Genomic DNA, 13974 nt, shown 5'->3' on the forward strand with positions numbered 1-13974 from the left:
ATGCATCTTGTAAATTTGTTAATAGAAGCCTTTGTTTTTGTCACATATACATCACAGCACAGTGAAATTCTTTCTTCACATATTCCAACTATGGAGGTTGGGGTCAGAGCACAGGGTCAGCGGTGAGGGTTAAGGGCCATGCTTAAGGGCCCAACAGGGGCAGCTTAGCAGCACAGGGGCTTGAACTCTGATCCTCTTATCAACAGGCCAGAACCTTGTTCAACTTGTTATAACAGATCTGATATACAGGTGCATAGGCTGTCTCTCATTCTCACCTCTCACTCACATCCTGACTCACACAGACATATTAGATTGGTGAGAACTAAAACACACACGAGCAGAGAGTTTTGTCTCAACCATGCACACTTCTATTTAGTAGAATCCACAAGTATTCAATAGATTTGTCAACTGCTGCTGTTCTGTTGCTGTCCTACAGAACCATGTTGCCAGATGCAGGATAGAATGACACGCAGAACTCCAGATGATCCTGAACATCCAGCACGTTTTAGACAATACAACCTGTAGAAACTACCTGCTAATGTGTTCATTAGCATCTGTACATTCATTCATTTTCTACCGCTTATCCGAACTACCTCGGGTCACGGGGAGCCTGTGCCTATCTCAGGCATCATCGGGCATCAAGGCAGGATACACCCTGGACGGAGTGCCAACCCATCGCAGGGCACACACACACACTCTCATTCACTCACGCAATCACACACTACAGACAATTTTCCAGAGATGCCAATCAACCTACCATGCATGTCTTTGGACCGGGGGAGGAAACCGGAGTACCCGGAGGAAACCCCCGAGGCACGGGGAGAACATGCAAATGCCACACACACAAGGCGGAGGCGGGAATCGAACCCCCAACCCTGGAGGTGTGAGGCGAACGTGCTAACCACTAAGCCACCGTGCCCCCCTGCATGAGATTGTTAAAAAATGTTAGTATATTTATGACCCAGTAAAATTAATCATATCTATATAGCATTATGATCAATAAATATAAAATGTTCAAGGATTCTTTAATGTGTCTTTGTATAATAAAAGGCATGTCGTGTCTTAAAACTTTGGGACTATTTCTGAATGGCCAAAAGAGGTAAAAGTGGAGTGTTTACGGAATGTATAAAGATTTGGGAATGTATTTATGTATTTTATGTGACATAGATTTTCATTACGTTAGCTACATTAGCCTTGGGAAGCTATGGAAGGAAATTTGGACTAAGTGGAAAAATAAGTACATAATTATAATTATATTCACACTCCAACACACGAGGGACCAAATGGTTAATTTTGCCTTCTGCAATAAAGTCAACTTTTACAGACCATCATGAAAAATTTCTTCTTGTCTGTGAAGGTATTTCAACACCAAAAGAACGACGTCTTCTCATCCAGTCATGTTTGTATCAGAAGTTTATTCTGAATATGAACAATTAACAAACATCAACGAATATACATATAAAACATTCAAACCTTCATTATGCTACATATATGTTACATGAGTCATTCTCACAGCATATCATGTTCACTGCAACTACTTCACAGGAAGTGAAAGACCTTCACAGCTTGAAACAGGCTGAGCTTGTTAAAGTGCTGATGCTTATGATCAAATCCGATATCTGATATACAGGTGTGCTGTGATCAAGACAGATTATCACTATCTGTATCACTATCTGTATCACTATCTGTATCACTATCTGATCACTGACATGCCACTAACTCACACAAGTCCACTGGAGCGGAGAGATCTAGCACAGACTTGGGTGTCTGGCTGTCTGGCTGTCAAACTCCCTCTTGACACCTATTTAAGCAAAATTCATCAAACACGGATGAATAGAAGGTACGAACACTGACTGGTTATTTTATTTTACCAGTTTGAACTGGATGTTATAGTTTTCTGCTCACTTGCTCTCAGAACATACATACTGTACGCCTCTTTCTGTCTCTCCTGATAGAGTTATCTTTCCCTAAATTCATGCTGACTATTATTTTAGATGAGATAACAGGTCAAACAAATTCCCTCCCCCTTTCTCAGAGGAAACGTGTGAGCAAAGATTTATTCAAAGCTGGACCTGTCTTATGGGGTGATGATTGGAGATTTTGAAAGTTATGGGATCTCAATGGTATTTTCTCAACCATGTGTGCTTCTTCTGAGTTCACATTCTCCACAAGGATTCGATAGTTTTGTCCACCATTGCTGTCCCACAGAATCATGCTGCCAGATCCAGGACGGAAGGACACACAGAACTCCAAACGATCCTGAATATTAGGACAGAAAGGAACAGGGATGTTGAAGACAAACAGTTCTGTCTCGGAGCTCTCGTTCTTCTCATGGACCGGGGTACACGGGATGTCCTGGTGGCTCCTCCACGAGTTGTACGTGATGCGAACATGCACAGCTTTCTTGGGACTGATATTGCAGACTCTCACCTTTCCGAGTAGCGATCCATAGGTCAAGGTACAGCTCTCCAGACGCACCAGTGATTTTGCCAGTCCTTCAAAGTATGATGGTAAATCAGCAGAAGGCTGAGGGAACCCCAAGCGGAGACACAGCTGCTTTCTTTGGACAGATGATTCAGTTTGCATTTTGACAGGAAGAGAAAGCTCCTCCATGTCAGAGAATGGGGGATCTGACTTGAAGATCCGCACCGCAGTAAGGGCCAGTCCTTTAGTGTCTGCGAATACCACTCGTTTTTTCTTCTTCAGTATCCCACAAGGGCTCATAGTGTTTAGGACACTAACTGGAGAGGCAGGAATCTGGGGGGATGTAGGAGCTTGGGGTCGCTGAGAATCACACATGCTAGGCCTAGAAACAGCATGGTGGGATCTAAGCCTGGACAATCCCAAAAGTTGATAGCGATTCAGGTTCATGTGCATGGCCAGGTCCACCGGCATGACTCTGATTTGAAAAGAAAAAGATTTTAGACCAATCTCAGCCTAAAGAGAAGAGAGGCTACAATTGTTTGTTAAAATAATGTTAAAATGAATTTTGGTTGAATGAAGAATAAGAGTAAAAAATGTAATTCTACCCTTCTAAATTTGATTCAACCCTCACGGGACAGTCATGGCCTAATGGTTAGAGAGTTTGACTCCTAACCCTAAGGTTGGGGGTTCGAGTATCGGGCCGGCAATATCACGACTGAGGTGCCCTTGAGCAAGGCACCGAACCCCCCCGAACTGCTCCCCTGGCGCCGCAGCATAAATGGCTGCCCACTGCTCCGGGTGTGTGTTCATGGTGTGTGTGTTCACTGCTGTGTGTGTGCACTTTGGTTGGGTTAAATGCAGAGAACAAATTCTGAGTATGGGTCACTGTATGTCATGTCACTTTACTTCACTTCATTATAAAAGGCTGTATTTAACTATGGGTTAAAATCCAGGTACCCGATAAAAAAAAATAAAATAAACAATCGTCTTTTAATTTTGTATATACGCTTAAAATTATTTATACATTTTTTCTTCTCTGTAAACCACATGTGATGCAAACTTTCTCTTAAATATAGCATTATAACTTATTGCAACTTATTGGTCTTAGGTGCCAAGCGCCTGAGGGTTACAGCTATGCAGATACTGTAGTATTTTGTTGTTGCAGCATGTCTGATAGGAAGTAAAAGAGCTCCCGATGAGTTAAATCAGGGCTGTGCAGCAGGCAGAATGAACAAAAAACGGTAAGAGCATTTGTTAAGGACTTCATGACTGCGTCTGAAAGATTAGCGTCTTCGCAACGAAAAGCACACTGGAAAGAAAATACGACATGTAAGTTTCACTGTGGTAAAACAAAGGTAAAAAAAAAACCTGAAAAATATATAGCTTTGTAAATAACGAAATCTCATAAGACAATTACAAATAAAATAATGCGGAAACAACTCACCCAAAGCCTTTGTTGTTGACCAGCAATTTAGATTCAGTCACAACAAGGTCTTCTGAATTTGACTGTTTCTTAATCCTTTAAGTCTTACAAAATGCTACCACACAATCCCTACAGCATGCTGCTTTGTATCTGAAACTGTCACTCACCGTACCACATAGTTATGGAAGCTGAAACTCCTACATTCAGTAACGGCCAAAACCACACCTTTAACTCCACCTTCATGCTGCTGGGGGCAACAAAACAGCCAGTATACAAATATCCTATTCCTTTAGAAGTAGACTGAAAAGATTTAAACATGCTTTAACTGCTTGGCCACAATGTAGTCCATTTCAATATATATATAATTATATAATCTATATCAATCAATGTGGGGGGCCGTCCAGGGTGTATCCTGCCTTGATGCCCGATGACGCCTGAGAATGGCACAGGCTCCCCGTGACCCGAGGTAGTTCGGATAAGCGGTAGAAAATGAATGAATGAATGAATGAATATCAATCAATGTATATATATTTATAAAATCCTCAGTCTGCTGCGACATGAAAAGAAATGTAGATTAGACGATCATATTAAATTATATATATATAGCGTAAAAAATATTTATGGGTTTATATCCATATGTGAAATTTCTATACTACATCTTGCACTAGAATACTACAAATACTACAAGCTATTCCTCAGAAAAAGGAGTGTTTCAAAAGATTTCATAGCTGCTTATCTAAAAGTGTTCTGGTTTTGAAACTTGGTTTTTTTAACAGAATATTTTAGCGATCCCTTAAAGAGAAAGTTTAGAAATGTTAAACTTTCTTTATCTTTAGAGTGTAGTGTAACATAATGTAGTATACTATATTATACTATAGCATAGTATATTTGAGCTAGCTTAGCATAGCATAGTATAAAGTACAGTAAAGTAAATAGCATACTGTAGCATAAATGTTTGGGGCTCTTTCTTTAACCTCAAAGATAGGTGGAATATTCAGTATCCACTATCTAGTGTTTTTTTTTTTTTTTTTTTCATATATCTTCTTCTCTCCGGAAAAATGCCTTCGCCACAGTTATGTTTGTATCAGAATACAGACTTAATCAAGCTTTTATTATAAATTTGGCATGGATTGATCCACATAGAAAACTTTCAAGCAGTTATACCACATGAGTTATGAGTCACAGCTGAATTGGCTGAGCTTGATGTTCATTATCATCAGAGAAACTCATCAGGTATACAGGTGCACAATGCCAGTGAGAGACATCTGTCTCACTATCTCACCACTGACTCACACGGGCAAGACAAATATGGCTAACTGTCTGTCTGTTTTTCTTCCCTCTGGATGCTTTTAGAGGGAAACTTTTGCCAAAATGGCAAAGTGATGAGGAAAATTGTCATGACTCTGGAATGACTCTAAAGTGGAAACTGACTATAGATTTTTTTTGTTTAGTTAATTTGTGTTTATACAATTTATTGGTTCAGATTCAGTATTGTGAGTGCAGAAGTTTGCATAACCTTTTTCGAAGAAGATGAACAAGACAAAGACGTTCAGATCTTTAGGTTTCACACAGTAATCTATAGAAAACAATGCCGTAGACTTAATATATCTGTTTTAAACCTCACAAACTGGCTGGTGTCAAAAATCTCTTTTCTTTTCATAATTAATTCTCATTTAAGTTTTTGTATTATCTTTGGAATTGCTTTTTTTTTATTTCTAAACAGTGACTGATGATCTTTTGCATTAACCCAGATATCGTTAACAGTAGTTTAACATCATTTTAAACAATTTACTATTAGTGATCTAGAAATAAGAGCTATATGCATTAAGCATAAAGCGTAAAGGGCTCCAGATAAATTGAATCAGGAAATTTTTCAAAAATTCTAATTAAATTCTGTACATCGTTTTGGTCCAGTGTGCAGAACCTATGGAAAATAAAACTCATATTCATCATTATATTATTATTAATATTTTAATTATGTCATAAAAATCGTAATAATTGTTGTTGGCAACATTCACAAATGTGTCTATAAAACCACCGCTAAGAAAATTCAACATGTGAATTTCACTGCAATGGATCAATACTAAAAACTGATTAAACTGTGCAGCTCTGTAGGCAAGGCAAGGCAAGGCAAGGCAAGGCAAGTTTATTTGTATAGCACATTTCATACACAGAGTCATTCAAAGTGCTTTACATAGAAATTAGAAAACAGTTTATAAGAGAGAAAAAAATATATGTAAAAATAAGAGACATACAATACAATCATAATAAAAACAAAGAACAATTAAAGAAAATAAATGTGATTTCAATAAAAAAAACAGTTTAAAATATGTTAAAAAGAATAAAACAGGAGTAAAAGTAATTTGGATAAAAAGTGCAGTCAGTGTGAAGCAGCACGGTGCTCATTTAGTAAATGCAGAGTTAGACAGATGTGTTTTTAATCTTGATTTAAAAGTGTCTACTGTTGAAGCACATCTGATCTCTTCTGGAAGCTGATTCCAGCTATAGGTGGCGTAATAACTAAATGCTGACGCACCTTGTTTTGAGTGAACCCTTGGTATCTCTAACTGACCTGATCCTAATGATCTGAGTAGTCTGCTTGGTTTATATTCAATTAGCATATCTGTCATGTATTTCGGTCCTAAGCCATGAAGTGATTTATAAACGAGTAACAATACTTTAAAATCTATTCTAAATGTAACTGGAAGCCAGTGTAAGGACCTGAGGACTGGAGTGATGTGCTCAGATCTTTTGGTTCTGCTCAGAATTCTGGCAGCAGCGTTCTGTATGAGCTGCAGCTGTCTAATGGTCTTTTTGTAAACAAAATTCAATTAAAATTTTTATTTCCAGCCGAATCAAATCACACAATCACCAGTAACATTAATAAGAGTGTGTAAGCTACTGTATAGCTATCCAGTGAATTTGCTACTGTATTCAGCAACGACTTTATTTTTTCAGAATAAGTTTACCTGAATTTGACTGGTGTTTTTTATCCTTACATGTTCTTTTAAGACACTATGACACAAGCCCGCTAGCACACTGAGTTGTGTTGTCAGAAATAATTACACAACAAAAGACATGATTAATGGTGTTTCTCAATGAGATACGATGAAGGAACTCCACCCTGGAGAAGAGATCGGAGAATGTCGTCACTAGAAATTAAGTGCATTTTTTCCAATGATGAAATTTTCTCAGCTTACCAGGAATGATAAAAGGCATAAACGTTTGGGGTTCTCACTTTAGCCTTTAGGAAGGTGGAACATTCAGTATCCTTTAGCTTGCTTTTTAAATGTTATTGTCATATATATATTGTTGTCTCTGGAAGAACGCTTGCAACAGAAAACAGGTTTAATAAAGCTTTTAATATTAATCTTTTATGGATCGATCGACTTTCAAGCAGTTATATTACATGAGTTATGAATCTCAGCTGATCTGGCTGACCTTCTATGATAAACTGCTTATGCTAACATTTACATTAACGTTTGTAAATCTGAAAATTTGGAAGAGGTGGGAAACTGAGTAAAGTTGATTTTATTCGCAGTCCAGCAAATGACCGATCTTTGTACCTCCATCATTTTATACCAGAGATAAAGACATAAGCATTTTTACAAATGATCTAGTCATGTTTCTTGTTGTCTGTAAAGAATGCTAGCCCCAAATAAATAGTCATAGTTTGTATACACATGAATACATGTTTATTTGTGCCTTTAATATTCATTTTCTATAAATAATCATACATACAAAACAGTTCTATTTACATTACGTACATTAAGTCATATTCCGAGTTATTTATACACAGTTATATTACAAATCACTTCACCGCTTGAGCTACAGTAAACATCTGTTGCAGTGTAGCTACCTCACAGGAAGTGAAAGACTCACACAGATTGAAATTGTCTGACCATGATAAACCGCTTATCAGAAATTATACTCATCTTATTTACAGGTGCTAGTGTGCAAGAGAAAAACGTGTGTCACCACTGACTTGTCACTGACTCACAAAGGCATGTTGGAGTGCAAAGAATTGGCACGAACATGAGTGTCTGTCTTTTTTTTTAAAAATTATAAAATGGATGAAGATGAAAATACGAAGGTACAAGTATACACAATACACACTGCTCATCTTAGAATTATTTGTCAGCACTGTTAGAATCATGGAGTGAATAACTCCTTGGCATAATGTTCTCCTGCGTACTAAAGGTCTTTGTTATGTTTTTGGGGAAAACAATTGAGCTAAAGCTTGTAGACTTATAGGGAGCTGGACCGTTTCTCAGGGGCACTGAGAGAGGGCTTTGAAAGTTCAGGGGCCTCAAGGGTTTTTTCTCAACCGTTTTTTCCAACCCTTCTTCCGAGTCGACGTCCTCGACAAGAATTCGATAGTTTTGCCCACCATTTCTGTCCAACCAAAGCATGCTGCCAGATCCTGGCCGGAAAGTCACGTAAAACTCCAGACGATCTTCTAAATTAGGACAGAAAGGAACAGGGACATTAAAGACAAACAGTTCTGTCTCCAAAATCCCGTTCTTCTCTTGGATACGGGTACACGGTATGTCCTGGTGGCTTCTCCATGAGTCGTGAGAGATGCGAACATGCACAGCTTTCTCGGGACTGATGTTGCAGACTCTCACCTTTCCGACTAACGATCCATAGATCAAGGTGCAGCTCTCCAGACGCACCAGTGATTTTTTCAGGCTTTCAAGGAATGATGGTGAATCAGAAGAAGGCTGAGGGAACCCCAAGCGGAGACGCTGTGGCTTCTTGTTTTGCAGAGATGATTCCACCTTTATCTGGACAGATGGAGAAATCTCCTCTACGTCAGAGACTGGGGGATCTGATTCGATGATCCGCACCGCAGTAAGAGGCAGTCCTTTATCGTCTGCGAATACCACTCGTTTTTTCTTTCGGAGCGTCCCGCAAGTGCTCTGAGTGTTTAGGGCGCTCACAGGAAAGTCAGGACTCTGCGGGGATCTAGGACTTTTGGGCCTCAAAGAATCATATATGCTGGGTCTAGAGACAGTGCGATGGGATCTAAGCGTTGACAATCCCAAAAGACTTTCCACTGAAGTATGGCGACTCAGGCCCATGTGCATGGACAGGTCTATCGGCATGACTCTGATTAAAAAAGAAGAAAATGATATTTGATATTTTGAAATTGATATTTGTATAAAGTTTAATAGAATAAAGCTGAATGGAAAAGTTTTCATTCCCTTGTGACTGAGTCACTTTTACTATTAACAGACAAAACAAATCAACAACAAAAAATTCAGTGCAATTCTCTTGTCATGTCTGCTTTAAGTCTCATATACCGTACTGCCGTCTTCAGTAAACCTTTTGCACCCAGCTTTATATCAATAAAAGGTAACAGGTAAGAAGTTCTTTTAAACAGCTTAGTTGCTAAGTGCCTGAAGGTCACTTACAGAGCTACACAGCCAGAGATGCTCCTGTTTTAACATGTCTGATTTGAAGCATAATAAGCTCTAGATCATTTGATTCAGGGAAACAAAGCTACTGTATGCAAGATTTCTGGAAATTGATTATTTTTTTTTTTGTTTTGTACAAATTACTTACTTTGCAGCGCACATTCCTGTGTCTGGAAAAAACAGCGTATCTCACAGAAAAGTCCACTGAAAAAAAAAAAAGGAAAGATTTAATTTACCTTTATATCATCAGTTGAGATTTTGGCTATATTAGATCACCAATAAGTCGAATGTTCAAGCTACTCACCCAATGCTTTTGGTCTTCAGCAAAAACTTTGTATTGGTCGTTTGAATTTGACTCGTGGCTTCAACCTATAGGTCTGATGATGAAAACACAACTGTATGAATCTTTCAGCGCGCTGCTTTGTATCGTCTGGATGCACCACACAACATGCCTTATGATTATGGGTGTTCCTCAATAAGCTGTAACACTTCCTACAGGAACAGCCCAAACTGAACTGTAACAACACCCTGTATTAGCATTTAGAGAATGCCATCACAATTGGTGCTAGGTTACCAGGAATGCTAACATTGGAAATAAGTATATTTATAGCAGTACTTAAATATTTTATTCTTTAACAGATGACAAACAGATTCAACCATGCTTGGTGAGAATATAATTAATTAAAAAGACAACATCGTTTTCAAACTGCAGCAGCAAGAATATAAACGTCTGTTATATAAATGAATAGCACTTTTTTTAATGCTGTTTGTGTTAGATTTGGACATATGGTCCACAAGTGGATGATTTTCAACTCTTAGCAGAGACAACCAGATTTCAGTAACATTATGCATCAATTCTCAAGAGTCACTGAACACCAAGTCCAAAAGGTCCACCAACTTCAAGCTAGTGTATTATCATGCATACAAGTTCTGAACCTTTGTTACTGTCCTAATTGAGTTTTAACTACTTACTTGTGCAACAAGAGAGTATCTTGGAAATGAAGGCAAACAATGAAATTCTATAATTGTGTAAACATTTTGCATGGCATTTTAAAGAGTGTCAATAAAATCTACAGATGAACTTTATTCCAACAATGTCATGATTGTCGCAGTCGCAGTGCTGTCAAGTGTCATGCATTGAGAGTGACAGTCATGCATTTGGGTCTTTTCTCACGTTCTCCCGCCACACATCGTATTTCTCACGCAGAAAAACTTTTTGACTATATATCATATATTTAAAGCCGCAGCCCCCAAAATGTATCAGTCCGCACCACTGTCTCTATGGAACCGCACAGGAACCAAGCGCTTCTCAGTTCTTAATCGAGCCTGACACTTATCAGCCAGTCAAAAAAAGAGGCTACGCAATAGCCAATCAGAAAATAGCACTATCTTGGTAGGATTTAACGCAACAACCAATGGAAAAAAAAAACATTAGCGAGGGTATTTTCGATGGTCGGTTTGAACAAAACCTCAACACGAAACAGCTTGTCTCTGGACGGGACATTGTCCTCAATCATGACCCTAAAAATGTCTGGGCTTGAGCCGAACTGTTTTAAATGGGAGCAACATTACAAATGATAAAGGAGTCCAAAAAGGCAACAACATCAGTCATAATGGGGGGTTTGGAGATGTCACGCATGCCTGTCTTCAAAACTTGAGAGCCCTGCAGTCGTAAAACAAGTTTTTGGGAGTAGTGTGTGTGTGTGTGTGTGTGTGTGTGTGTGTGTGTGAGAGAGTGTGAGAGAGTGTGAGAGTACATATTTGGGTGTGTGAGTACAAGATATTTTTGCTGCCACTCCAAACCACTCCTTGTGAATGCACATGGTTTCTATGGTAACCAGATATGCAATACTTGTAAGATATTCCAGAAGGTCAGGGCTCGGCGTTGATGTGGTGCATCGTTGGAAAGTGCATCTGGAAAGTGATGAGCTCATGTTTGCATCGTGCCCACGCACGGGTGCCTCGAAGGAGAGGTAGTGGTGTTGGTGGAAGAAAAGGGTGGACTGGTGTTGCATAACAGAAACTTCATTTCAGGACTCACAAAGCATTTTGATGTGCTTTAGGTCAGAGTTGTGCTTCCACTAATCTCCTTTGAAACCCAGTATTTATTTCACTCACAAATAAATATTTAATTATCCAAAATATCTTTCTTTCATCTGTTCCCAGAGAAACGTCTGCAGAATAAAACGGCTTAGAGATGATTGCTGTGAACGTCATGTCTGCGTCGCAGATCTGCGTCGCCGTCCCAAGTGACACAATACTCAAGCATGTCAAGACACCCTTCGTTTAACGTCAACCAGAAGATCATAACCACACCACGGTCATTAACTTCATGAAAGCGACTAGAGATGAAGGCGTTTGGGTGCAATGTTGAACTCTGATCCAGTTTTTGATAGAATTAGGATTTGTATTTATTTATTTTTTCTATTGTCGTAAAACAATGCAATTTTCTCAGTAATAATCACTCAGAAGAAATGTATTTAAAAATAAAATATAGAGTTTAAAAATAAATTAAAATGCTCTGGTTCAAAAATTTCAAATGAAACAAAAAAATTCAGTTTAATTCTAATTAGTGTCAAATGGTTCAGGGTTTGTGAAGTGCACACATTAGTGAAGCTTTCAAAAAAATTAAAAAAAAAAGTTTATTTTTTAATGCTCTAAAAAGGAAGAGCCAGACTGTGCAATAGTGCAATAGACATTGAAGAAACATCCCAAACGCTGGCACAGCATGAACGTGTGGATGGATTTGTTATTAAAACAACACACGGTGGCTTAGTTGTTAACACGTTCGCCTCACACCTCCAGGGTTGGGGGTTCGATTCCCGCCTCCACCTTGTGTGTGTGGAGTTTGCATGTTCTCCCCGTGCCTCGGGGGTTTCCTCTGGGTACTCCGGTTTCCTACCCCGGTCCAAAGACATGCATGGTAGGTTGATTGGCATCTCTGGAAAATTGTCCGTAGTGTGTGATTGCATGAGTGAATGAGAGTGTGTGTGTGTGTGTGTGTGCACTCCGTCCAGGGTGTATCCTGCCTTGATGCCCGATGACGCCTGAGATAGGCACAGGCTCCCCGTGACCCGAGGTAGTTCGGATAAGCGGTAGAAAGTGAATGAATGAATGAATAAATGCTGTTTGTTCCCTAATGTGTTGCTGCAGAACGATAAAATCTGTTCTAAACACACCAACAACAGGGATACAAAAATGACTAAGAAATGGAAAATGAGTTCAGAGTTCTGATGAGATCAGTGACTTGATTTAACATTCAAATTTTAATAAAGAAACGATTATGTATTAGTACTGTATATGTTCTTGGGTTTAATGTCACTTCAATTGTAGAATAATACATAAAGGTCTTTATAACTTTTTTTTGGTGTAAACGGGTATTACTACTTTTATAATTAATGCACCACTAAAAACAGAATAAAGTTTCACCTAATCTGATCTATAATCCATGTCTGGTGAACAGGAAGCAGTCACCATGACCTCATATTAACCCGTGTACTTCTAGAACGAAATCATTCTGGAACATAAAACCTGGGTGGAAGAGCTGAAGATGGAGAAAGAGTACCAGCTGTGTCTTAAAGCAATGAATTACGAAGAGAAGCTAAAGGAGCTCATTGAGAAGTTCAACCAACAGATGGATTCGATTACAAAACAAAACCAGGTCAGATCTTCTGTGTTTATATACATATCATCAACGTATATTTTTGAAACAGATTTCAGTGAACTCAAAGCTCCAAAGTTGAAGTGTGTCTGTTTTTAACCTAAACAATGACGTGAAGAAAAAACAGATATATCTTGATGAGTTATAGATACAGAGTATATATAATGTATATGTATTTTTTCTTTCAGTTGTAATATACGTAATATTTTTTATCACGTTTTTGCAATAGACACTAACGGTGTACATTAGTGTACAGTTCATGTTGGTATTTCCATCTAATTGCTTGTTTTTTTTTTGTAAATCTTTATGCTTATACACATTATATAGTTTAGAAGCTTTGTTTCATAAATTGATGCTTTTACTCCATTATTACTGTGCACCAACACACCAAGACAAATTCCTGTGCATGTAAACCCTACAGTACTTGGATATAAACCTGATTCTGATTCTGATTCTGATCTCACACCACTTCAGGTGCTGAAATCGGAGAAGGAGAAGCAGAAGAAGCTAAAGGCTATTACAGGGAGAGCTGCTAAAGAGCTGCAGGATCTGGGTAAATATCAGTCTGGATCTCACTACAGCTACTGTGTTGTCAACCTTCTTCTCTTCACTGTAATTCATTTTGGTCCTGAGAATGAATTCCTAAAGGTTTTGTGTAGAACTTTTGTGTGGAAGAATGTTTCTCAAACAACAAATCACATGGCCCCGCCCCCTTTTCACGATGACCCCGCCCCCTCTCTTTTTTTTTTTCTGCTACCACAACAAAACGTTAATATCAAGCGACACCGAGCTGTATTTTAAACACTGTACGCTAAGTTTGTATGGATTTTTTTCTCAGAATCTCTGGAGCTGCAGCTGAGATTGCAGAGGATGAAGAAAAACTATGAGAAGAAGGTGCAGAAGCTGAAGGACGGACATGCGCGTGCCCTGGAGGACATCATGCAGGTCAAGCTGAAGGAGAAGGAGCTCGAGCTTGGTCATGTACGGAATGGCCCCGCCCATCGCTCCGACCATGACCACACCCACATTACTGTCTGAAAACAAAC

At 38.8% G+C, this 13974-nt stretch overlaps 2 protein-coding genes and 1 pseudogene across 3 annotated transcripts; 1 reads left to right on the forward strand and 2 right to left on the reverse strand.

Annotated features, from left to right (window-relative positions):
• Positions 1 to 1395: 1395 nt before the first annotated feature.
• Positions 1396 to 4007, reverse strand: LOC132863219 (protein phosphatase 1 regulatory subunit 3C-B-like). Of its 2 annotated transcripts, none has more exons than XM_060895904.1 (2): positions 3869 to 4007; positions 1396 to 2899 (listed from the first exon to the last, which is right to left on the reverse strand). In XM_060895904.1, exon 2 carries the CDS (start codon positions 2893 to 2895, stop codon positions 2032 to 2034), a length of 864 nt encoding a protein of 287 aa, XP_060751887.1. In that variant the 5' UTR covers positions 2896 to 2899; positions 3869 to 4007; the 3' UTR covers positions 1396 to 2031. The 2 variants fall into 2 exon arrangements, 1 of the variants encoding a protein (XP_060751887.1); XR_009650102.1 differs by lacking the exon at positions 1396 to 2899 and adding an exon at positions 2917 to 3733 and having other exon boundaries at positions 3869 to 4002.
• A 3625-nt stretch (positions 4008 to 7632) lies between these two features.
• LOC132863421 (protein phosphatase 1 regulatory subunit 3C-like) lies at positions 7633 to 9699 on the reverse strand. Its single transcript, XM_060896217.1, has 3 exons — positions 9572 to 9699; positions 9416 to 9471; positions 7633 to 8959 (listed from the first exon to the last, which is right to left on the reverse strand). The coding sequence occupies exons 2-3, from the start codon at positions 9427 to 9429 to the stop codon at positions 7978 to 7980; spliced, it is 996 nt and encodes a 331-aa protein (XP_060752200.1). The 5' UTR covers positions 9430 to 9471; positions 9572 to 9699; the 3' UTR covers positions 7633 to 7977.
• A 1765-nt stretch (positions 9700 to 11464) lies between these two features.
• Positions 11465 to 13974, forward strand: part of LOC132863721 (cilia- and flagella-associated protein 57-like) — an 11324-nt pseudogene continuing 8814 nt past the window's right edge.

Source organism: Tachysurus vachellii, chromosome 20 (genome assembly GCF_030014155.1).
Source record: "Tachysurus vachellii isolate PV-2020 chromosome 20, HZAU_Pvac_v1, whole genome shotgun sequence".
Classification (NCBI taxonomy): Eukaryota; Metazoa; Chordata; class Actinopteri; order Siluriformes; family Bagridae; genus Tachysurus; species Tachysurus vachellii.